The following is a 26,780-nucleotide window of genomic DNA, read 5'->3' as shown; positions in this document are numbered from 1 at the left end:
TATTTCAAATATTTTGTTGTGATTATTTGAGTTGCGGAAATATTGAATTATGATGTGTATGAATTTTTGAGTTTCGATTTTTACTTTAAAAATTTATTACTGTGAATTTTGAGAAAAAAATCAATTAATTGAAATATTTGAAAATTATTGATATTGAAATTATTATTGTGCTTGTGTTACAATTTTTTTAGTTAGAATAACAAATTTTTTGAATAATTACGAGTTTTGAAAAAAAAAATTGTTAGAAAATTTTTGGATAATTGAATTTTTTTAAAGTTATGTCACTCTGTGAATTAATAAAAAAGCTATAAAGCTATTTTTAAACAAAAAGAGGAGACATGACAAGTAATGAACATACATCAATCACAGTCTAGAGTGAGTAAGATATCGATTTCAACCAAAATAACTGACCAAACTGAATTAATTTGAAAAACCGATTCATTTTATTCACAAGTTCGGTATTAGTTTTTTTTATAATATCGATTCAAGTATTAATATAAAACTTCGATTAATGAAACAAACCGAACGATTATAATTTTTTTAAATAATATTAGATTTTCTAAGAAAACTTATAAGGATACAAATATTACAGATTCCTAATAAAATTTTATTAGACGATAGAATTAGAAATTACAATATTTTTTAAAAATAAAAATAAAATTTATTTAATTCATTTTTTACATAAATTTTTTTAATTAAAACTTATTTTTTTTTTAAAAAAAATTCTCAAATAATTCGGTTGATTCGGTTTACCGACCAAAATAACCGATTTTTCCGGTTTAGTTCGATTTGTTTTAAAAAAGGTTAAGTTAATTCGATTTAAAAAATCGGTTTGGTTTTAATCGAATACTCACACAATTTCACCATCTAACACGGAATTGATGTCAACCATATATATATATATTTAAATCATGACTTCGCCTATAATCGACAAAACAAAGAACTCACCGACCGATAAAGTTCAAATTTTACTTCTTCTCACGGTGAAATAAAACTAACAAATCAAATCATACAATTTGTTCATCCGATAAATGGAGGAAAGATTCTTGAAATTGCACGAATTTTAACTTTCCAAGCTGGATGTTCCCATGGACGTTAACCAAATTATGCAATCATCATCATCCACTAGTCGAATCCCTACAGTGACACATATTTCAATTCAAACATGGAAAAAAATTATTTGAAACTGACTTCGATTTATCTATATAAATTTAGCTTCCGCACTTGGGTGTCGTCGTTCGTCAATAAATTTAGCAATTCCCCCAGAGCCTTCGAACTTGGTCTCGTTATTACTGCACCAAACAACAAAATTACAAGTTTAGAACGTCACCCCCCTCAATTTTCAAAGCCCTAGGAAACCCCCAATTGAAAAGAAGCCCCCCAATTGCAGAATTCTGGGAAATTCCTCTTGATATCACTTTCCCCCAATTGTGACATGGCTGTGGCGCCGGTGCGGGAGCAGGCTCTCCCACTGTTGGCGGCTGCGAATAATCATGGGGATTTGGCTGTAAAGATTTCGTCTTTGAAGCAGGCCAAAGATATTCTGTTGTCCGTTGAGCCTTCTCACGCCGCTGATCTTTATCCATTCTTGCTTGAGCTTCAGTTTTCCCCCGAAACCCTTGTTAGAAAGTACCTCATTGAGTAAGATATCGCTATATACAGAAGCTAATTTCTTCCGATATCTGGTTCTTTTCGATCTGTTATTTATTTTTTTTATACCTGTTTTCTTTTTTCACACTGCATTTCCTTTAACATAATTTTCCAATTACATAAGCCTGTTATCATGATTGGAACTATGGTTTCCTTGCTCCGGCTGTGGATGCAAATTACAGGTGTAATTAAGGGTCTGACATGATTTTTTTCAAATCGAAATTTCTATGAATGCAACCGTTTCTATTTGTTTTTATATGGAACCTACGAGTACTTATTGAGATTGTGGTTCTCAGTTATCAAATTTAAGCAGAGATGGCTCCCTTATTGACTAGTAGTGCTGTTCATCTACTGTTTTTTTTTGGGTTTTGGATAAAATTCAAGCCAAACCATAAAATATTAATGACCAAACCAATTCAAACCAAGTTTTTGGTTTGGATAATCAATTTTAGGTTTCGAGTTTCATAGTTAATTAGTGCACGAGGTGTTTATTTGGAAAAAAATAGAAGTTGACACTAGATAGAACTTAGAGGCGGGGTTAAAGTTATTATTTATTATAGATTAAAATGATTATAACTAAGATATCATAAATTAAAGTGCATGTTACAGATTTGTGAAATTTATTACCTAAACTTTTAGTTTTATGATTATTTTTATCTTGACTTAAATCTGCAACAAATAAATTCTCTATGTAATTGGACTGTTTGCAAGACTAATAATAAACATAAACAAAAATCTAATAAAATATTTTTATATCCCAAAAACGCATATTAAATTAACAAGATCAATGGCATAATTTTTGTATATCGATTAATCGGTTTGATTCGGTTTAGTTATTCTAAAAGACTAAAACTTGGTTTGGTTGATTTTATAACCAGTTCAAACCGTAATGAACTGAAAAACCGATCCAAACCATGTGGATCCAAACCGTGATTGATTGAAAATCAATCCAAACTATTTGGATCCAAATCATGTTTGATTGAAAACTGATTCTCATGTGGTTCGGTTCGGTTTTACAGTTTGGTTCGATTTCTGAACACCTTTGTTATTGACACATGTAACTTTTATAAGTGAAGAAAGAGTACAAGAAAGAAGAAGATTGCTACTTGTCATGAATGTTTTGAATGTTGTTACTGTTATTTTGAAATAATTTTAAAGCACATAAAAAGTTATTTAGGTGATTTCATAACGTGCGAATCAGTGCGGTTTGAGGATTATCAGGTACTTTTGAATACCAATGTTAATGTATTTTTATGGGTAGGACTTACTAAAGAACTTGAAAACTGACTGGAAACACGTTTAATTTGGCCAAACTTTAGACCCAAAGGGTCCTTGACCTATGAGACCTCCAATGGAGGCGAAACATCTAAATTCTGACCCCGGGATATTAATTTTGCTATTTTGGTTCACCAATGTGCAATGGCTTGTGTTTTTTACCCAATACCCACAAACGTAACATGAACATGTTCAGAGAGGACTTACTTTGTGTGTTTATATAAGGTTAGTTTGTGGTTTATTCATTATTCCTAGCCCGGTGTTGGAAATATGGACCTGGACCAACTGTTCATTTGTAATATTAAGTCACATTGTATTTTCTTGTGGACTTCACTTTGCACAAGAAGTCAATGTCTCTAGAGAGACAAGCCTCTGGCTGTTATGTGGTTGTTAATACAATTACAAGCAATAATGCACACTTTTTGTGATTAGAAGTGTTTGGTTTGAAACCCCGATTCGAACAGGAGGACCACGCCATGCTAATAAGCCTTGGATTATCTATACAGCCCCCACCGAACACATTGAACCATTCATGAGGCACAACGATGCAATTATCAGGGGTGTGCTCTTCCACTGAGCTAATGGCCCGTTGTGCGAGCCTCAGAAAAAATTAATTTCTATTTGTTTTTATTTTTGTTTTAGTTAAAAAGAAAAATTCCAGCAAATTTTTAGGGAAAAAACTACTTCCCACTAATTAGTGACCCTATACTTCTAAAATTAATTAATATTTTTTGATATACTTCTAAATTTAATTAAATTTCTTATTGATAAATTTTTTGTAGTAATTATTTCAATAATCACCCTTTATATAAGTTTTTTTAACTGAGATTATTTATGGAAACCTATATTTATATGCTTCTATGTTAAATGGAATTTGGGGTTATGTTTTTAAAGGTTATGTTTAGATTTTCAAAATTGATTTTAATAATGCCATTTCTCTTAAAATTGAAGAAAAATTGTAGAGAACTTTACAAAATGATCCGTCTCAACATTTTGTTTTGGAGGCCCAAATGTGTTTTTGAAAGGTACTCCGTCATAGTCTATGCAGGAAGATGTTAAATATTAAATATCTAATTATTTCTTACAAATTTTATGATAAGCTTTGAAAGCAGACACCAACCATTTCAAATGCTGAAGCAAGTTATTTTTCGTTATGAGACTTTTCTTTGGTAGGAATAGGTGAGGCTATTAGTTTGTGAGTCACTCTGTATGGTTGGGATGCTTATTTTCTTATCTTGTTAATTTTATGCTTGTTTCCCCTAGAGCGAATTCGGTCTTTGGAATGTTCGTTTAAGCAGTAGTGATTTTCTTCAAATCATATTAATTGAATAACTTTACCAAGTGGTATATATCGGGTAGTGGAGGTTTTAAAGGAATATTATCTGTTGTTTCCCCTGGATTTTCTAATTTTTTCATCTTATTTTTTGGGTTAGATTTTAAAGCAACAATCATTGTCTTTCTAATCTTTCCCTTTTGAGGACATATTTTGACTGAAATAGGCCCGTTCACATTAAAGATGCTCACTTGTGTTTGTTTTGCAGTTTACACTTAATTGTACGTAATCTTACTTGGTAACTGTCAATGAAGCTGTTTCAGCATTCTTAACATTGTTGAGCTTGGTTGACAGGGTAATTGACGAGATTGGAGAAAAAACAATGGAGCATCTGTCCGTATTTTTACCTGTGTTATTAACATTCTTGAAAGATAATAATCCCAAGCTTTCAAAGCAAGCTATTATCGCCGGCACAAAATTTTTTTATCGTTCATTGGAGGAATTAGCATTTCAGGTCTATTTCTCACTGTGAATGAGTGTGTTGATTTGTGACCACATCTGTTTCTCTCTTCCTGATTGACCTATATGTCACCTGTTACATTAATTTTAGCTCATGATTTCTCTTATTCTAAGTTCATTGCCTTTTCTTTGGAATCTGTGCTGTTGGTAGTGATTGTGAGACATATGAGTAACATTGATTTCATGTTTTGTTACAAAGATCACATTCATATGAGTTAGTGCAGGAGCATATATCTGACTCGAAGGCAACTCACAAATTTCATTTTGTGTATAGCATACAATATGAACTGAGTATCATGTTCGACCGACCTCTTTTTTCAATTCTTGCATTTTATTTTCATTGTTTTCCTTGTCTTACTGTTATTTCGGGGAATGATTAGTTTTGTTTTTATGTATGAAACTTTAAAACTGTGTTTTAAAAATTATAGTTTCAACGGCATGGTATAGTTGAGAGGTGGCTTGAAGAGCTGTGGACCTGGATGATGAAGTTTAAGGATGCTATTTTGGACATTATTTTTGAGGTATTTATCAAGTTGCAGGTGCAATGTAGTTTATGATGCAATAATCACAATCTTTCTTCAACTAGTGCATATGTATCATTTTCATTTGTTCGGGGTGAGCATTATTGGGGATTTCACCATGCTGAAGATTAAGATTATCCTAAGTAGTACATTGATATCTAGCATCAAGAGTTAGATGGTGGAGATGAATTGTATTAGTTGGGGGACCTTAATGCGAATGATGATTTCAGGGTGTTCACACTTCACATTGTCATAGCCCTGGTTTACTTGCAAGTGCACATTATATATTGTTTGCTCTATCTGACCTTCCCCGAGGAAATCATCAGAACATTTCACAGCTTCATCAATGGCAAATGAATTGTTCTGTAACCTGCCTTTCATGTTGGATTGTTCTTGAATACGTGCTTTACATGAAAATTTTCCTGCATTTTTGTTTGTAGGTTGGTACTGTTGGTCCAAAGTTGTTGGCGATAAAGTTTATGGAAAAATATGTTTTACACTTCACATTTCATTCAAATGATTCTGAAACATTCAATCCAGAAGGTAATCCATTTCGATCGATGACTATAAACATGGGTGTGTTTGACTTTTTGAGGTTAATTTCCGTGTTATCTTTTTAATGGGGCTGTTTTAACCCATCATGCAAAATGCTTTTAAGATTCTGATTAGTAATTGTAATATTTCCATTGATTATTTTCCTGTAGTCATGATAAGACCTGGAAGTGACTTCAATATCTCATGGATCATTGATGGTCATCCTATTGTTGATCCGTCAGTTTTTGTCAAAGATGCGACTAGATATTTGGGCATCTTGTTGGACATGCTACGGTCAGCTAGTAATTTCCTTGGTTCGTTGACGATAACTGTCATTAATAGGTGAGCTTTGTAAATAATTCTTTAGTTCCCTCTCTTTTTGTAAATAGTTCTTTAATTCCCTTGGGCAGTTTAAAAAACTTTGACTTCTAAAATATTTTTTTATTCATTATTATCATTATTTTTAAAAAGTGATAAGCTCCACCTTAATTGGAATATCTTTTGAAGGACATATTTAACTTTCCAACTGAAGTGGGACTGCTTATGTTAATTGGAGGTTATGAGCATTACTTAACAGATTTGAGTGCCGTAATACTTATTGTTTGTTGGTAATAAACATGAGTACATGTTGGCTGGTTTCATCTGCTGCTATGACGGTTACCACTGGAAAAGCTTATGTCCTTTAGGAGATTGCTTACTGTGGCTTGTTTGTGAAAGAAGCGTTTGGGTTTTGAGAATGTGATTTGTGACTCTGGATGCTGAAGATAATGAAACCAAAAAAATTTTGTTTTCTATATGTACTTAACTACTTATTAATTATTGTATAGGTTGTGATATGCATTTGAGGTTTGTTGAAAACTTTGAACTGTATGCATGGTTGAAATAACTTCTGTGGAATCGAAACACATGATTCTCCTGATTTGAATTTGATTTAATTCTTTTCCTGAAGATAATTGTGGTTTATACTATGAAACCTTGTTTTCTTGCTCGGTAAAATATGAAACAAGCAAATAAGTATGAGACAAAGTTTGTTTTGGATCTTTGAATTCATCGGAAAAGGAGAAGGCATCACGAACACAATACCATAATACCAATTATGCAATTAAAAATTTTTTCTCAGCAAATTGTTTGCGTGTGTATCCCCATGTTTCCTTGGAGGACAGTAAGGTGTTTATTTATTGATCCCTTTCATGTTATCTGTTACTTTTACAACCTTTTTAGGCACATCAACGTTCAGTTTGACCTCTAATTTTGCGTGCTTTTTTATTTCACGGCTGTATTGTCTAATCTGTTGTTTTGGACTGGGTGTCACAGCTTGCATTGTATTTCTTTATGATTCATATTGCATTTACCACGACTTTGAACTTTTAAGGGTTGTGGTGTGTATCAAAGATTTGGTTTGATAGCATACTCTTGATAAATCATCCAGTATTGATTCGTCACTCGTCTAACGTGTGCTGATTTTGTGATTGTGCAATGCAGATTCAGCGAAAACTGTTCAACCTGCTACCCTTGTACCTCACTAAAGTTTTAGTTATTTGTTGCTTATGCTGTTTTGTTGAATAATGAAGGAAATATAATTCATTTAGAATTTTGTTTGCATTTAAAGCTACGAGATAATCTGTTATCTGGTAATTCCCTACAATGACCTGTTTTTAGATGTATATAATTGAGATTTTGGAGGGATCACTGAAGCTTGGAAAATTCTTCTGTGATAAAGTTCTACAGCCTATTGTGCTATCAGTGCAGCATGCTGTGCCGCGTTTTAGCAATGGAGTTAAATAGCAGTTTGCCAGGGACTGCTGAATTGATGGTCCAGATAAGAGAAGTAGGAGTTAGCCGATGTCAACAACGTTTGCGGTTGATAGGGTCCATTTACCACTGGTTGTAAATGTTTTGATACAAAACACCTCATCTTTTTAGCTTGAATTTTGTATGAACATACAGTTGCGGTATGTGGGGCTTGTAAATACTCTTGACTAGATGATTTAAACGCCATGAAATTTTATAATAAGTCATATTCGGCTAGTATTCATTTTATTGTTGCAAGAAGGTTTTGCTCTGTCATGCATGTTATCTTTCTTTTGTTGTCAGTATTTATATCCCTTATCTAATCCATGTGGAACTAGCACTTGTTCTTGGGCTAAAGATTTGGCTTGAACTGTTTTGAAAATTTCGCCTGATAGAGCCTGCTTACTTTTCTTATGGGAAGAACACCCCTGAGGGTTTTATCTTGATTTTAAATTTTAAAAGTGATACACTTAATGTTTATTGGCAGCATGATATCCCCCAACTGCAAAATTGAGCGAGATGAGCAATTTGTGTGAAGCGCATAAAGCCTTTTTTCTCTCCTTGATGATTCCCTGTGACGTGGGGTCTGGAGTGTAGTGAAGTAGTTTTTGTGAGCAGTGCCATTTAATGCCTATAGTAAGTGGAAACGAAAATGATGAACATCAATACTAAGTCGATTGACCACTCAATCTTCAAGGAATTGAAGAAAAGGTGGAACACTTGATGCTAACAGTTGTAAGATACAGGATGTTGTTGAGCACTTTTGAATGGGTTGTTATCATGTTAGAGATCAAACTGTTAGTACAATGGAAATGTAAATGACATTATTGTACTGTCAGGCACATCATTTTAATCAGACTACTTAGTTCAATGCAGCATATCAAGAAAATGTTTGGAGCTGATGGAGAATCTGAAACCCATTAATCTTTGCTTTAAAATTTTGTTCCGTCGAGTTGACTTGGTGCACCCGACCAAGCTCAACTTTGCCAACACTTTTCTGCCTTAAAGGCATCCTCTCAACGTGCTAACTTGCTTATATACTTAGCCAACGGGCATTTAATTTTTGACAATTTACTTGTGGTAGGTAATGTAGTATTCTACTGCAATATTCTTCTAATTTGGCCATTTGGCTAGACGTCGTGGTGTTATTTCATTTATTTTGTTTCTAGGTTTCTAACTCATGTATAAGAAGCAACTTAGTGTTATCTGCTGCTCGTTTTCAGTTTTCATGGGTTTTTTCTTAGTCAATGTCGTGTGCACAATGTGTTCTATGAAGGCTTGTCATGTCTAATCATTAAATCAACAACATTCTAAGCCTAAAACTAACTGACGAGGAAGCTAACTGACATCCTCGTCAAGTAATTGTTTTTTTAGAAAATGGATTGTATGTTACAGCATCGAATTTGATGGTCATGCAATTGGAAAGGTTGATGATATTGCACTTGGTCTGGCAGAAAGATAAGATGTAAGCGTTGTGTGTTGGCTGAAAGTGGACGGAGTTCATGATAGGTCCCTTTGAGGAGTCGGTCACGGCACAAGTGGAATTCTTTTGTGGAGTAATCATGAGGATGAACTTAATATTAACTGATCTATGTAAAGGTCTTCCTGTTGTTTAAGCTCTCTTGGCACCTCATTTGCTGAAGGTGGTGGTAGTGTACGCACAGTATCCACAATTTTTGGAAAATAAAATATGGTTGTCGTTCAGTTGGCAAGGATGAAGCATTGACCTTTCCAGTTGGGCTTTAAATAGTTTAAGTAACACAACCTCACATTCAACTCAATTGTTCAAAAACCATTCACATACACAGTCACATTCACGTTCGTTTTTATTCCTCTTTCAACCATTATTGTACCTTCTTTGCTTTTTCATATATCGTTTGGACATCATCACTTAATTGAATATTACAACTTTTAAAATCCGTGGCCGAATTTCATTTCCCAAATAGCACAAAATTCTTTTAAATTTTTTTGGGTTGGATTAAGATGAAGACCCGACGATTACTACCTTTGCTTCTTATCTAATGTCTTTCTTTATTTCTTTTTGGTCTGATGGTGAATGTGGTTGTTGAAGTCTCATGGCAACCAGTATGGTGATTTATCAGGTGCCATGATGTCATGCTGGTCATCTTGGTCGCCATTTGATCAGTGACAAAAGTGATGTGTTACTTTCTTTATCCATGTGATAGTATGTGTAGGCATTTGCCTTTCCATTGAGATGATTACTTTTTGTCTTCTTCACATTATTGATTCCTACAAACATCTAAAATAAGTGAATCAATTTCTGCAGTCCAAGAGAGTATATCCGGCATTTTTTGTTGGGAGAGAGACATGTATGTTTCACATGTTATGTATGAAACACTTCATTGGATAGTTCAAAATTTTATGTAAATCATTTGGAAAATATGAGAAGTCACGATGATCTGTCCTTTTCTTATACTTGGACCATCAATTTTCTCAGAGAGAAATATGAATAGGACATGATTTTTCTGGGTGGCATTTCAGTTGTGAGATTCAAAATTTGCTTCTTTATCTTGTTTGGTAAAAATCACTTTTTTATGAGCTAGTTGGGCTTCTGCCGTGCTGCTTTTCAACAGTCTATCTTACTTTTTTAGCTTTTGCTTCATACATTTTTTTTCTTTTAAGTTTAGTAAGCATAAAAAGATGATGTCAGTCACGTGCTGTCTGTTTTGTGAACTGGAGTTAATTGTCAAAGTGAAGCTTGAGTAGAAGAAGAGAGTTCTTTATAAACAAACAATGATATCTTTTAAAAAATTTACTGAATGGGATAAAAACTGTAGATAATTTCGGCTTGTCTGTGTTTTATTGCTATTGCTTTATTCTGATAATAAAATGTCACTATTGTTTTATTTTTCCTGTGTTATGGTCTTATCTTTCATCTTGACTCGTTGACCTAGGGATTTCTGTATGTGTATCATCCTCCATTTTTTTCGTTTGTATCTAATCTAATGTTTTTGTATTTTTTCTTTGTGCTTCTATGGGTGTTATAATTTTAATTGGTGGATGCTTTCTTATTTGTGGCGCTTCTTATTTTCTGTTGGCAAGCATTAGAAAATTTTTATTTTTGTTGCACGTGCTTCAGCTCTATACATGATCTAACAGTAGATCTTTGTTTTCAGTCTTGCAGCAATTGCACGGAAGAGGCCTGTGTACTACAATTCTATCCTTACTGCACTGCTTGATTTGGATCCAAACTGGGAGATGGTGAAGGGTCGCCATACTGTCAGCATTCAGTTTTCTTTGAGAACTGCATTTTTAGGATTTTTGAGGTGTACACATCCAATCATTGTCGAGGTAAAATATTACTGCTTCAGTGGCTACAGTGAATTTGGATGTACTTCTGTGGATCCTCAATTGAATAATTTTATTTAATGCCAGATTTATCAACCATTAGCTCTTGCATTCATTTACGGTTTTATTTTATATGCAGCAACATACAGGAAGTAGAAATGAAATTAGTCCTCTATACTGTTGCCTTTTTATAATCATGAATGGATACATACGTATCAGGAAATCCATTTCAAAATGTGGGAACTTTTCTGTTTTAACCAACCACAAGAATAAATTTGTAGTCCAGAATTTCATGCCCCTGTGCCTAATTGATCTAGACAAAAGTGATTTCACACAAGTACTTACCTGTTATGCCATCCTTACATTGAATATATAATTTTTATAACAGTCGAGGGAAATGTTGCTGAAGGCTTTGCGAGCTATGAATGCTGGAGAAGCTGCCGATCAAGCTATCCGACAGATGGATAAACTAATGAAAAACAATGAGCGTGCATCACGAGATTTGAGATTGAATAAGGTTATATCTGTTCAATAAATTGAATGTTGTGGTCTTACCTCATGACTGATGAATTACTGGTTCTATATATTTGTTTGCGGTTGTGGTGGTAATCTGGACTTTTTCTCAGGATGATCAGATACCAAATCAGTCGCATATTGCAGGAGATGTGACAAAGAAAAGGTTGGCGCCGATGGAGAATGATGATCAGAATAATTGCCAGGATGTTTCTTCTAAGAGAATTCGATATGGTCCTCGTAACACAACTGCAGCAGCAAATGCTGTTCTCAATGATGCTGGACAGGACCCTGTCAATGGGATCTCCCCTAAACTTTCTGTGATAGATGATAATCTGAGTCCTGTTGAACAAATGATTGCTATGATTAGTGCTCTAATTGCAGAAGGTGAAAGAGGGATCGACTCTCTGGAAATTCTTATATCCAACATACACCCGGATTTACTCTCGGATATTGTTATAATGAATATGAAGCACTTGCCAAAATCTCCACCTCCTTTGTCTCGATTCAGCGACTTGTCTCACAGTATTAACGATGCTTCAAGCGATCTATCTCAGATATCTCCGTCAAATGGTTTGACTACTTCTTTACCAACTTTAGGCCCTTCAGAAGTATCTGCATCTCTATCAAACATGATTAGCCTGCCATTTTCAGATATGTCCACTTCCACCAATCTTTCTGCAGATTCCAAACGTGATCCTCGAAGGGTAAGATTTTTAAAAGTAGAACAGTTTATGGGCCATTTTACTCTTCATGTTTTCTTCATTACTGTAAGTTTGTTCCCAGATATCTTTTAATATTTGATAAATGGTCCAGGATCCTCGTCGCCTTGATCCAAGACGCATGATGGTACCTGTAGATGTGACACCGTCATCTCATATGGAAGATAATGTTGATCCTATCCATCATGTTGTACAGTCTGATTTAGATGTTCCTAGCTCCTCTTGTCCACTGTCATTGATACCTCCGTCTAATTCTGAAAGTATTTCCATCGCTCTGGTTCCCAAAGTTGAAACTATCTCAAATCCATCTGAAACCCCTTCAATCTCAGAAGCTAATAGATCAGTTTTGAAAGATGAAGTTCCAGATATGGAAGCCATGGAATTTATTACGAGTGGGGAAATAAATAATGCTTCACATCTTTTGCCATCCTCTGCCAGCAAAGTTGATGACACTCATGGGGCTGTACCACTGGATTTTGCTCCTCCAGATGGCACTTATTCCCCATCATCACAAGACACTGACCAGCTTCCACCCAATATTTCAAATGTTGAAATATCTGAAATTGCATCTACACTGTTGCCAGTGCTTCCCCAATTTATTGAGCTAACTGAAAAGCAGCAAAGAGAGGTGAAGAAAGTGGCACTGGAACGGATAATTAATCTGTACCCTAGTTTGGAGATAATCGATTCTAAGAATGCACAAATGGCGTTGGTTGCCCGATTGTTTGCCCAGGTAGGGCCTAAGATCCTTTCATTTACTTTTCTATATCACAAGATTTTAATGCTTTCGATTTTCATAGGCGTGGCTTATGTCAATATTTATACTTCAAACAAGCCTATTGAGATGTGCTGAACGAGAATGTTTGCAGGAATACACCTGTTTTTTTTCCAATGATGAAATTTGTTTTGATTTTGTGCTTTTATATTTTTTCAATAGTGAAATTTGTTTTGATTTTATGCGTTGAGAATTGGGTAATTAGAGAGTTACTTTTATTATTTTTTTTTTTTACACTGATGCCTTGAACAGGAACTTGCTTTCATCATTAGCTAAGACCAAATTTAGGAGCAATCCTTATATTCTTTCAAGCCCACCTTGAATCCCAAAGGAGCATGAACTATCATCTAAACAACTGAGGATTCAATCTAGTTCGAAAATATTGGTTTCAGTTGGATATGGCCAACACTTTTATTTGTAATGTATGCGGATAAGTGAACCAAGAATTATGTTTCATAATCTTTCATATGAAGAATATTTCTGTTTTTATGCTATGTGTCAAAATGATGAAAACAATAAACTCAATTAATATATATAATACATCCACTCTCATATAAATGCATACATTTTGGAATGGTGGGGGTTTATGCCAACCGGTCGCCTAAAAAGGCGAAAATTTTAAGGTGTGTCTGCAGAAAATATATTGTTCATGTTGAATGAAATAGAGAACGTGGGATTCCCTTACAATATTGGTGAAGAAAAACTGTTTCAACATGAGAAATACAATTTGAAATGGGATAATAAATCCAAATGAAATTTAGGTTAAATAGTGGATGTATTTACTACAGTTCAAATATGGATATCACTCCAATCATGTAAAATATGTCAGAATCCAATTAGGATCCTTGAAGAAAGAGACGAGACAAAATAAAATTGCCAATAAAATAAACTCATCAATTGGTAGTTAAGACTCACATGGAAAATATCAGATAATAGAGTTAAAGATAATGAAAACCAGAGTTTCGACGATTGCTGGTTTGGACAATTTTGTACGGCTTCTGGGTTGATAGACTGTCATCCATTAGAAGAATGGTCGAGGGAGGAAATTGATTCTATACCTGATGAAAGATACAAAATTTGTGGACGACACTGATGAAAAAAGAATTATCATTGCTCGCTCTCAGGAAGAATACTTCAATATTAAGTGGGTTGCAACTCATTTTGATGCACTTTATGGAAGAATATATCTTGTTTAAACCGAAAAATACTAGTTCAGACTTGATTGACTTGCATGCAGTGCCTTACTTTCCGCAATTAGATTTGTATTCCTGGCAACATTACCTTCAAGATAGGGTTAGTTCTGGAATAAGAATGATGATCTCTCAAAGCCCTTGGCTATGTACAATTGTGTAATTCGTCTGTATGTTATCCATCTTCGAGTCTTAAACTATTGGTTTGCCAATTCCATGTTATGACCTGAACCTGCCATGATTTAATTATTTTTGAACATTCAGCATGGATCTGATTTTGGTACAGGATGTTGTTTCTACAGACTGATTGCACGTAATGTTGTATATTGTGCAGGACTGTTTTCTATTGTCTATTCTGAATTTTCTTTATCTGGATTTTGTAGACTGATGTCAATGATGTCGCTGGAATGGTGCAAAAATATATTATCTCAGATTATGATCGACAAAAGGTCTCTTTCTTCCTCTGCATGTGTTGTGATTGGTGCAAGCCATAAATTAACTGATATATGCAGTCTTATCCATCTGTGATTTTTAGTCCCTTTTTCATTTGAGAAATGGGCCAACTGCTGTTTTCTTTCCGAATGATATTAACTTTTTGTTAGTGGCCTTGCCTTAAACTCCATGATAGATAAGCATGTTAAACCATTACTTATGTTGTAATGTATAATTATATGTACTACAAAGATGCATAAACTTTCTGACTTCTGAACTTATTTTCATTACTTACGTATTACATTTTGTTTTATTTTTATGTACATGTCAGAGTAACTCATTATTTTGCATTATCATAGATGATACATGATATGTTGTTGCATGTTGATGCATATATTGCCTTTGCTAAAAGCTCTATACTGAATGAGACACCCCTTCAAATTACTTTGAAATTGCTGTGTTGACCTGGTATGGAGTTTTCATATTTTACTCTAAACAATAGTGGGTTGAAAGTTGAGTGTTATCAATAATTTATGTAAAGATACTTCTGGAAAGAAAGTTATTTTAAAGAATAGAAAATACTATTGTAAAAAAGAAAAAGAAGCATGAATTCATTTTGGGGCAATGTGAGATTTGAGTGTGAGTATATTAATTGCCTAGAAAATCACTATTACCTAACAAACAAATTATCTGTTTTGAAAGATTTACTCTCTTTCATTTTTTAGCTGCGACCATATCTAAAGTTATTTCAATTCTCAGTTACGAAGTGTAAGTGGCGTGAGGATCTCACTCAAAATCAGAGTCACATCCTTTATTTTATGATATGCCTACTGATCATAGATTTCAATCACCTAAATTTTGTGTTGGATCTATTTGTTAGCTTGTTGGCATGTTGGTCATGAAAAGCTCATATATCTTAATCTTTGGGATTCATCCCATAATAAACTAACTGAAATTTTACTTTATTGTAAAATATTCTCCAGTATCATTTCTTTGACACTTAGAGATTATCCAGCTATCTTTTTTTTCCAAATTGTTGTTCGACGACTCAAATGACCTCTCGCCTTACAGTAGCGACTTCTTGAAAATAAAGGATGAAGTGTTAAAAGTCTTAGTTTCTCGTTATCCGTTTTTTATTACCTCATCTTTCTCTCTTTGGTTTCCTTTCTCAGGGACACGAGTTGGTTATGCATATTCTTTATCATCTGCACTCTCTTGTGATCTCAGATTCAGCATCATCTGCTGCCATTGCATATGAGAAATTCCTTCTGGGATTGGTACGAAGTTTCTTAACTTTTAACTGTTGCTACAGTGTACAAAGTAGTAATATTTAAACTTAAATTACAGGCGAAAGCTTTAGTAGCTAATTTACCAGCATCTGACAAGTCTTTTAGCCGACTTCTTGTTGAAGTTCCTTCTATACCTGACTCTGTGTTGGGGCTGCTGGAGGATCTATGTACTGAGAGTCATTCTGAGGCAGATGGTCGTGATGGTGATCATGTCACTCAGGGTCTTGGTGCAGCATGGAGCTTAATTTTGGTGCGGCCACCCAATCGTCAAGCATGCTTGGATATAGCTTTGAAGGTACTCTCAGTGTGAGATTGCGTTATTAAGCTATTTTTGGTATTTTATTTCAATGGCGTTCATACGGATGTGAGTTTTTTGTTGTCCTTTTTTCTCGTTTGATTTGTTTGGTAATCCTGGATAAAACTGCCATTCTACTGGAATAGTTGGCACTTGGCATACATTGCATATAGAGCATTCATCCTAAAACTGATTTATTCTGTTCAACTATCTGCTTCTGGATGGAATGGAATGAAAATTGCTGTAACTGACTATCCTCACAAAATTGTGGATGATGCTAAGTGGAGGAGTTTGAAATAATTGGAAGGGTAGAAGTTAGTTGGATGATAACCTTTTGCATCAGAATCCCAACTATTCGTAACCTGTGGGGATGCAAAAGAAAATTTAATGATTCAGAAGAATTGTTGATTTTACGCCTGTCTTGTTCTTTTTTATTAGATAATTTCTTAGAACAATTCTTGATTCTGTCTCAAATTTGTTATGTTTTTCTTTTTATTCGCTATTTTTTTTGCATGAAATGAATCTTATGTACGTTCAACTGTTTCATTATTTTGTTTAGTTGCCTCTATCTCTGCAGAAATGGTTGTGAATATTTATATCAAATAGACTTGATGCATGCAGTAGTTGATAAGAAGCTTAATGTGTACATTATATCATGCTTGTCAGCTACATCTGCACTTGCAGTTCCTGGAATACATTAACTTTGTATATGTGGAAACTTGTGCCAAATTCTAACTTTTCTTATTGTGAGGTGTAGTGTGCTGTTCATTCGAAGGACGATGTTCGTGCAAAAGCCATTCGCTTGGTAAGGCAAATAGCCACTTTCTTTTCAAGGGCACAGTGACAATTGGTGTTGGGTTGACCACTAAAGTACTCGCAGTCCATAGAAAAAGTATGGATTGAAGGTGTTATATCTGATTTAAAGTGTCTTCCTCATGTCAGGTGGCCAACAAACTTTATGCAATTAGCTACATTTCGGGAAACATTGAGCATTTTGCAACCAAAATGTTCCTGGCAGCTGTAGATGAGCGTGTTTCTGATACAGGGATTTTTAATTCTGCTGCAGTACCTGAAAAACAAATTGAAATACAGGTTATTTGATTTTATCTTTCTGTAACTCGTGTATTTTGCCCTCTTGTAATTATTTTTCTAGCAAAGTGATTTCATTTTGATTGTTAATGTGTATTCTGAGTATTTACATTTTGTTCTCTTACTGACATACCGCACAAATAATTTCATATCTTCTTTTTTTTTTTTCAAATGCGTCCGATCAGTCTAAACAATAAAGAAAATAACATGAAATTAAAGATTGCCTTTGCTGCAGTTTGCTTGGAATTTAATTTTCTCACTGGATCACTGAAATAGAGGTATTTGTTAATAGGATATCATTTAGTTTATACTCGTGAATGCAGATAAAATGACTAGATTTTCCTCTGCATGGCCGAAGACAGGTCTAGTGACTTTCTTCAGCTGTACTGTCTGCTTATATCAGTACTGATATAAACATACTCTCTTATGTTCTAATTCTAATTATTTATTGTTGGAGGTTTAATTGTATAGTCGAGCCTTTTGTTTAGTTTTTCCTTGCAGTTACCTTTAGAGCTCTGTCAACCCCTCTGAAAAACATACCATCTATGGAAATGGATGCAGTTCATGTTGATATTTCTGTATGTAGTTTATCAGCTGTTCATCTTTAAAAGTTAATACTTATTTAATGAAAAGTAGTTAACTACAAAGCCAAAGGAGTTTGTTTAGACTTTTGAGCATTCTTCGCTTTCGCTGTATTAAGCCTGTTACCCTTCGGACAAGTTCTCATCATTCTATCAAGTTCATCTTTTCAGGGGCTAGGGATCGGTGCAATTCCATTTCTTTATTTTTTCTTTTTAATTCTTGTTCTGTTAATTTCAATATTCAGTGATTATGATGTTTCTTTGTAGTAAAAATATGTTTCTTTTTATATAATGACAACAGCCGTTTGGAACTGCTCTTTGTCATATCTTAGACTTTTTAGAAAATTTACTTATGCTAGTGTACATGAAAATATACTAATTCTTTACATCATCACTGCATAGTTTTAAATATGGGCTGTTCGACAACTTATAAACACATTGCTCTTACATACGCGAGTTGCTGCATTTTAAACTTTTGTTTTCTGTTTAAGTTGGTAGTATATGAATTGTGTCTACTTATGGTTCAAGGACTAGCACGAGCAAGGTCAATGCTCTTTTTCACTGTCCAACGAGATGTACATCTAAAAACTATTACAGAGGTGGGCTCTATGTTAAGTGAATTTCTTGATCTCATTTTCCTGGTACATGCTCCACTGGAGGTGTTGAGTTTCTATTCTTCACCTAGATATTTAAACTTTTTTGGTATTGTGTCATTTCATGTATTTTTTGGGCATTCCATACATAAGCTGAATTTTATTTAGTGTTTGTAGCATGTATGGCTAAAGTCGCTAAAGTTGCACATTTTATCATTCCATTATTGATGCTATTTCAATTTTGTATTAGGTGGAAAGCCAAGATACATCCATAAGCGATTCTCAAGTTTCAGAAGCTGGAAGTTCTCAAAATGACTCTGTTAAGGGCTCACAGGATCAGTTTCCTAATGATTCTTCAATCTCATTTTCTCAAGCACAGAGCCACGTTTCTTTGTTTTTTGCTTTATGCTCAAAGGTTTGTTGGATGCTTCTTTGATAATTGAAGAGAATGACATTTTCTAGTTATTTGGTCTTCATGATTCTTGACTCCGTTGCTTCTGTTTCCTCACAGAAACCAAGTCTTCTTCAACTGGTGTTCGACAATTACACACACTCCCCCAAGGCTGTTAAGCAGGTCTCTATCTGCTATTTTATTAATGGTGGCTTAAAATAACTTTTCTTACGAGGCTGTATGTGCTCTGGAGAGCATAATTATTGCATTCTTTGCATTTTTGTGACAGTGGATAAGATAAAGAGGTTATCTCTCGCTTTCTGTAGCATGTTTGGATTTCTGATCCTGTTGCATGTTTGGTTTTCTGATCATGCTCATATTTTCATCTAATTTGTTTGCAAAACCAGTTCTGGTTTGATAATTTATTAGCGTCTCTGAGTAATTTATTTACTCATTGTGTTAATGGATGAACAGAAATAAAGAGCTGTGAATGTCATTTGGTTTTCGAAATCCCTAAGGTGGAGTTCAGTTTTATTTTCAGTATTTTTAGGTTTGTTTTCTGTAAGTATATATTTGGCCATTATATAGGAAAATGTGATGTATTTAATTTAATTTTTTGAACGAAATATTTTTAATTTTAGATATCATGTCATAAGATTTTTTCGTAGTTCTTATATTTTTAACTCCATAGGATATCTTAAGATTGTAACTTACAATATTAGATCGGAATAAAATATAACGATGAAATATATTTTGGAATGAGATACAACTTTATTAAAAGTTGTTATCATGTTGGGAGATATGAAGTGTATAAAATTCCATTTTTAAGAAAGACTATAAAGATATACAACTTTATATTAATGGAGTCAGGAATCACACAAACCTATTTTTTTGGTTCTTTACATAGCGGTGACTCAATATGCATTTGTAATTATTTTATATCGACCACACGATGCTTGCCGTTGTTGAAACAAAAAAAGACGTGCATGGGAAACTGGACCAAAATCTCTCGCCCGAAGGGACAAATACAAAAAAGAGAGAAGAAAATTACTTGATGTAAAGACTACTTCGTCAAGTTATGGAACTTCCTGGCTTGGCATCTTGTAAACATACTAGTACTGATCCGTGTAACAGGAGCGCGTTTCCAAAAGAGTTGTAGTAGACCTGTTCTTTCTAGTACTAATCCTTGTAACAGAAACGCATTTACAAAAGAATAGTAATAGTCCTGTTCCTGTTCAATCTCAGAGGGGACATAGTAGGATACAACTCGTCACAACAATATGGCGAATGCTCTGTTGCATGAGATGCCACAACCATTTGCATATCGTGCTTCATTTCTTTAATTTGTAATCGTACCAGTGATCTGAAGCATTTAGCAGTTTGTCGAATTTCTATGCGGTGCATCTTCTCTTGTTCTTTTAGGTCATGCATCGCATATAAACTGATCAGGAAGCTTAGCTGTCAGTGGTTTCAAGTCTTTTGATCAATCTAACACTGCTTACTGTTGTTGCGATTTGGCTGCCAAACTTCATCTGTGGCATTCCAGTCAAACGAAAAATGCTAAAATTACCCATCCATGAAGAAAAATGGTCTAATGATGTTGTCTTGTGCAAAGAAGCACGTGTTACGATAAGAAAGTAGTCAATCAGATTCTAGTGACCCATGGTTGTTGCTTTCCTTGCCTAGAGTTTGTGTGAATAATTCATTGATTATGTTTAGTTCATTTCCAATAGCTGAATTTCTGTCTTGTTCAGGCTGTGCATCGTCATGTTCCTATTCTTATAAGGGCTCTTGAGTCACCATATTCTGAATTGCTTCAGATAATATCTAACCCACCCCAAGGAAGTGAAGATTTACTGACACAGGTTTTATCCCATTCTACTCTCTGACATCAATTTTTTCTTGAAATGTCTTTCGTAAAATGCTGACCATTATTTTGGTTCTACATGAAGGTGATTCATATATTGTCCGAAGGGACAATACCTTCTCCAGATTTAGTGGCGATTGTCAAACATTTATATGAGACTAGACTAAAGGTAGTATTCTAGCACCTATTTCTGCCTACTTTTCGCATTGCTCATTGTTGATGTTTTGGTCCTCACGGTGTTATTCTTTGCAGGACGCTACTATTCTTATACCAATACTATCAGCTTTTTCAAGAGATGAGGTTTTTGCTTTTATCTATCATGTTTATAAGCCCGTTATTTGTCTCTTATATATTGGATACAAAAGTATGAATTACTTGGCAGAACCAGTAGAGTTTGCCATAGTATGTTGTTTCACAATTCACCATACATGGAGCGACTTACGAAAGGATGTTAAAATATTATACTCGGAAACATGATTAACTAGACTTGTGAACAGGAAATTTTGGTTGTGCTCTGCTCAGTTTTGCAAAAAGAATAGGATCAGATGATATGGAAGATTATAGGTTGATTGTGAAAAATATTGACGGTGACTGTATAATATTTCGGTCAATAATGAGAGATACTATCGTTAGTATATTTCGAACTCTGTGAGGAAAATAATTAAGCTAGAATCCTAACATAAATTGAAGGATTCATAATAGCTCAATATGAATAATCTAGAATCTTGGTATAAAAGGCAATACCAAAATGTAAAATAAATAAAAAAACAAATGCTACAGCTAAAGGTATAATTCCAAGAGAGATGAAAAGATCCATTCACTTTGAGGATTGGTGCGAACTGCAAACTTTTGAATTCTGCTAGTCTTGTTACTCCTCAAAACTGAGAAACCTAGTTCATTCTTATTTTTCTCCTTATTTTTCTCAGTCAACGCAAGCAAAAGTCCCCTTGGTATTGTACTTTTAGGAGAGTTCTGCAACGAAATGGTTTCAACTTATTGTTGCTATTCTTTTAGTTAGTTTCCCTGTTCTTTCGCTGTAAAACATCATTACTTTTTACGAATTTGAAAAGTAAATTTGTTTGTTATTTGTATGAATTCAGGTTTTACCTATTTTCCCTCGACTTGTTCACCTTCCAATGGATGCATTTCAAACAGCACTTGCTCATGTTTTACAGGTATTGGCTGCAGAATCTGAGAATCACCATCTTCTCAGTTCTTTTCCTTTTTCTTTAAAACTTTTTTTTGAGTTTTTGAAGCTTGGATTTCATATAATTTGTCGTAATACAGGAAGAGGTTACCATGGCACCTCCGTTGTGACTTTGGACCCTTAAAAGTGAAAGAACATGAATCCTCTTGTTGTAATTTTTTTACTCTTACGTATCCTAGCATAATCATCGCTTTCAAGTCAAGAAAAAACATATCGATGATCTGTTATGTTCTGTGAAAGGATGTATTTATCTTCCACCTTGGCTGTTTCGCATGAACATGTTTGAAATTTTTTTGGGGAAGTTTATTCTTTCCAAAGTTTAGATGGACTTTGACCAGTTTATATGTTTTTAAGATTACTCTATATACTTTTGTCTTCAGGGTTCTGCCCATACTGGTCCTGCCTTGACACCTGCTGAAGTCTTGGTTGCAATCCATGACATTTCTCCTGAGAGAGATGGTCTCCCTCTCAAGAAGGTGCTCATCTAAGCGCTACTATCTTTTCATAAGCAGAAAAAAATCCTGTGTTTGATACCCAAGGCCATTTGTTTTCTGGAGGCTGCGCAATTTGATATACACTGGTCATTAGCTTTAAACTCGAGTTGGACAAGATGGACATAACAAACATGTAACAGATATATATGCTGGTGGATTTGTCACAGAAGTTTTTATTATGCATATTCTGGTGCACCGTTGTAGTGTTATGTTCTATTTTCCTGTATAATTACCAGACTATTATTCCTAGACATATCTCTGATAATGATTAAATTCATTTGTCCATGATCACATTCTAGAGTTCTGTTCTAAGTAATGGAATATGTTGTCTTCAGATTACAGATGCATGCTCAGCTTGTTTTGAGCAACGAACGGTTTTTACACAACAAGTGCTTTCAAATGCCCTAAACCAGATGGTATGCCATAGGTTCTTAGCAATTAGCATGTATCCAGAGATTTCGTTTAGCACTGTACTAACTTTTCTCATTTTGGATTAGGTTGATCGAACTCCACTTCCTTTGCTCTTCATGAGAACTGTAATCCAAGCAATTGATGCATTTCCAACACTGGTATGTGCAGTTGTATCAACTTCTTATTTGATTATATAATTTTTCCAGTGAACTCGGTTGTAATGGACAATGCTAGTTTTTTTAATCTGCCATGAGATATTTTACTCGTTTTGCTTAAGTCACACTTCCATTTTGATGAGATACGTGTTTTCAGTTTGTTTCTTACCTTTTGATTAATGGCTGAAGCTGAATCAGGCTACTTCCTTGGGTGTAAAGACATACGTTTGTGCTTTAGGAACGCTTCTGCAGTGGCAGAACTGATAATGTGTTTCACATTATCATTTTATGTCTAGTTCACATAAGAACATCTGAATTTTACAGTGAGAAAAATATTGACAAAGTTTGGGTGTAATACCCTAGATTCAACGACTGTCCTCACTGTACCAAGACGAGTCTTTCCAGCGTGCTTATGTCCTTACTCACACGCACCCTAAGAAACTTTCCAAGGGGTCACCCATCCCAAAATTGTCTCAAGTCAAGCATGCTTAACCTTGGATTTCTTATATGATGAGCTACCGAAAAAAAGATGCACCTTCATGATATGAGTAGTACCAATCAAATGTTTTAAGCTCTCTTCAGCTGTATAGTTCATACCTGAACAGTTTTGGAATCCCTCTCATTCCGGTGTGAGATCGGTTTATTCATGTTTCCTTCGCCTAGAAGCTTGCCAGGAGTCACTCATTGTCCGTGCAACCTCATGGCACCGGCGATAACCCCCGCCCTCTTCGGCCCTGGGCCTCACATGCCACAAGCTTCTGCTTGGTTCGTCCCCAAACCACACCGTACTAAGAGAGGTCGGCTCTGATACCAACTATAACGTTCCAGATTCGACGACTGCCCTCACTGTACCAAGACGAGTCTTTCCAGCGTGCTTATGTCCTCACTCACACTCACCCTAGGAAACTTCCCTGAGAGTCACCCATCCAGAATTGCCCCAAGTTAAGCACGCTTAACTTTAGAGTTCTTATGTAATGAGCTCCCGAAAAGCTTGACTTTGGAGTTCTTATATGATGAGCTCCCGAAAAGAAGATGCATAAAAGAAGGTGCATCTTCTTTTGAAGCTCATCACAGAAGAACTCCAAAGGTGCTTGACTTGGGACAATTTTGGGATGGGTGACCCCCTGGGACTTCTTTTCGCTAGCTCATCACATAAGAACTCTAAGGTTAAACGTTCTTGACTTGGAGCAATTCTGGGATAGGTGACCCCTTGGGAAGTTTTCTAGGGTGCGTGTGAGTGAGGACATAAGCACGTTGGAAATACTCGTCTTGGTACAGTGGAGACAGTCGTCGAATCTGGGGCGTTACATTGGGAGTATGTTAAGAAAAAAGTATTGCTACAAGTTTGAACATATTAAAAACCAATCTAATTCTTGAAAATAAAGGATGTGAGTTTATGACTACTACCTGTGCTCGAGTCTATTCTGGTTAGTTGATCTATGAAGCTTTACAGATTATTCTCTCTTTGTTTTAGGTGTTTTTCTGATTCTAGCCTTAGCTTTTTATGGCGCTGCTAAAATGTCATGGTTTTCCTGTGCATAATTTTACAATTGTCATTCTTTTGCTCGGTATAGAGTTGAATTTAAACCCTCTAAAAAACACCGAAAGAGAAACAAGAAACGAAGATATGGTTACTTGCCCCAAGTTACATAAACCATGCTGCTTTAGAAATGTCTAATTTGTTTGGTCTTCATTTATGTCGGTGTTTTAAATGTTTCTCAAAGTTCCCATCTTTCTGTGGCAAAATTGCTTTTATTGGCTCATGTCATGTTCTTACTGCGGGGTTCCAATCCTAAACCTTCACTTTATTTGTTGGTTCCAACTTTTCCAATATTTGACGTGTCACTGAATTAATGTTTAAAATGGCTTCTTTTGTACTGCTTGCCATATTTCAGCATGTTTGAATTTTGTCATGGCTTTTAATATGCTGATCGGATCCAGTTTGCGCGAGTTCTTTTTTGTGTTACAAGTTGCATTTCGTTATCAACCAAATACTATTCTGTGGTGAGGGAAAATTGTTTGAATAATAATCCATTTCAACAAATTCCAGGTCGATTTTGTCATGGAAATTCTCTCCAAACTTGTGCATCGGCAGGTACAGCAAGTACAAATTAGATTTTTCCGTGAAACTTTCCGTCTCTGTATTATGATGGGATGCATTTTTGGTAAGATTATATGGAGTCTACAAAAGAATTTTCTCATTTGATGATTACATTGGCGCAGATATGGAGAATGCCGAAGTTATGGGTTGGATTCTTGAAATGCATCTCACAAACACAGCCACATTCCTTCCGTGTATTATTACAGGTATTATCTGGTTAATTTGCTTGTGTAAATTGTTTCTCTTCTTTTTCCTGTTGCCTGGTTTTCTCGCCAACTCTATAAAACTTGCTTGCAGCTACCCACACCTCAGCTTGAAAGTGCTCTGAATAAACATGCAAATCTTCGTGGCCCCCTGATTTCTTTTGCAAATCAGTCAAGTGTTAGAAACTCTATATCTAGGTAATTGATTCTGATCGTTAGCAATTTTTTTGTATCTCACACTTGCGTTTCGGTCTTTGTTAGCCTCGACTTGCACAATCACGATTTTCTTCTGTTCAAAACCAGAAGAAATTGGAAATATCATCTAAGAAGTGTGCATATAGAAATAATAATAGGAACCATGCATAGAACTTCGAAGACATCAAGTCTTAGAGATGCTATATCATGGTTCATGGAAGACTGTTTGGAGTTGGTTTGAAAGTTCTAAAATATGTTATTTACTTGATGCATTTTTTTTAGAAAACCTGTTGTGCTGGTCGGGAAAAAGCCATAAGATATCAAACACAGAATTTTCAGTGTTGGGAATGAGTTCCCTGGCTATAAAAATAAGATCTATTAATTGTTTTACCGATATTTCATGTTCACGTCTACTGGAAATGTTATCTATAAATTAAGATGCTTTCTAGCTTCTTCTTCTTACCGTATACGCTGATTGATGTGAATTATTGAATGGAAACATGACCCTGTTGTCCAAATTTCTGATATCTTCCTTTTGAAGCTAATTATAAGTTCGCAACTGTGACAGGTCAACATCACTGTTTCTTGGCCTGGAGACCGAAGCACAAGTGCAACAACCTCATATTACATCATCTTTGCATGGCTTGGATCCAAATTCATGAAATGAAAATCGAGGAAGCAACAAATGTTGATGCCTGCAAATTTGGAGGTTTGTCTCACACTTCTGTAAGAACAGCATATAAGTGCGCATTCAGCCGCCTAAGTCAGCATTGCATTTGGGTGCTGACACTGGAAATCGCCTCGGTTTTTGATTCATGATCCTATCCAGGAGCTCTGGAGCAGCTGATTTAAATAGAAAGGTAGTCTCAAGTCTTCATTTCGCAGTTTTCATCTGCATTTGGTGGGTCTTAAGGTGTGGGGAGATTCCGATAGAAGAGGGAGGGGGTATGCGTGGGGTTTGGCGAGTTAGGAATCTCTAATTGGACCGTATCCAATTTTATGTTGTTTTTTCAGTAGCAGCAGGAGTTGTCTTCTTGGAGTATTACAAATAGTCAATATCTTTATTTTTTAACTTCACAAAAAGAATTATGATACGCAAAATGCATAGGGGGGAAACCATACATCATGTGTTTACTATCAGCAACCTCAATGACTGATCCATTACTTTGCGAACTTTGAAAAAGCTGGGATTTTTTAATCGCCCACCCTCAAAAGTAAAAGTTTGATATGTCATAGTGGCTAATTTGGACATCTACTCAAAAAGTATGATGTATCTTAAAGATATTTTTGTTTGTGAATCTTTCCGATGGTAAAACTGTAAAAGAGGCAAGCAAACTTGTATTATTCATACGAACATGGGTTTAATTCACGCAATAAATGATTTCAACGAAAACATATACATACA

At 35.0% G+C, this 26,780-nt stretch overlaps 1 protein-coding gene and 1 long non-coding RNA gene across 3 annotated transcripts; one reads left to right on the top strand and one right to left on the bottom strand.

Moving 5' to 3' along the window:
* The first annotated feature begins 1,196 nt into the window (after positions 1-1,196).
* On the top strand, positions 1,197-26,515 carry LOC140960887 (uncharacterized). Of its 2 annotated transcripts, XM_073419203.1 has the most exons (27): positions 1,197-1,641; positions 4,553-4,712; positions 5,146-5,238; positions 5,679-5,781; positions 5,943-6,114; positions 10,701-10,875; positions 11,261-11,389; positions 11,499-12,092; positions 12,202-12,840; positions 14,456-14,521; positions 15,677-15,781; positions 15,852-16,088; positions 16,846-16,893; positions 17,031-17,180; positions 18,602-18,766; positions 18,863-18,925; positions 20,497-20,607; positions 20,695-20,778; positions 20,862-20,909; positions 21,710-21,784; positions 22,197-22,292; positions 22,646-22,726; positions 22,808-22,879; positions 24,927-24,971; positions 25,100-25,183; positions 25,275-25,378; positions 25,944-26,515. In XM_073419203.1, the coding sequence occupies exons 1-27, from the start codon at positions 1,436-1,438 to the stop codon at positions 26,035-26,037; spliced, it is 3,999 nt and encodes a 1,332-aa protein (XP_073275304.1). In that variant the 5' UTR covers positions 1,197-1,435; the 3' UTR covers positions 26,038-26,515. The 2 variants fall into 2 exon arrangements, with proteins under 2 accessions (XP_073275304.1, XP_073275305.1); XM_073419204.1 differs by lacking the exon at positions 1,197-1,641 and having other exon boundaries at positions 4,572-4,712; positions 5,165-5,238.
* LOC140960889 (uncharacterized) lies at positions 6,454-8,243 on the bottom strand. The gene is made up of 2 exons (XR_012172271.1): positions 7,216-8,243; positions 6,454-7,182 (listed from the first exon to the last, which is right to left on the bottom strand). It is a non-coding gene; the product is annotated as an uncharacterized lncRNA (long non-coding RNA).
* Positions 26,516-26,780: the final 265 nt, after the last annotated feature.

The sequence above is a fragment of the Primulina huaijiensis genome, chromosome 16 (assembly GCF_012295235.1).
Source record: "Primulina huaijiensis isolate GDHJ02 chromosome 16, ASM1229523v2, whole genome shotgun sequence".
Classification (NCBI taxonomy): domain Eukaryota; kingdom Viridiplantae; phylum Streptophyta; class Magnoliopsida; order Lamiales; family Gesneriaceae; genus Primulina; species Primulina huaijiensis.
This window is presented reverse-complemented; position numbering and strand designations above follow the sequence as displayed.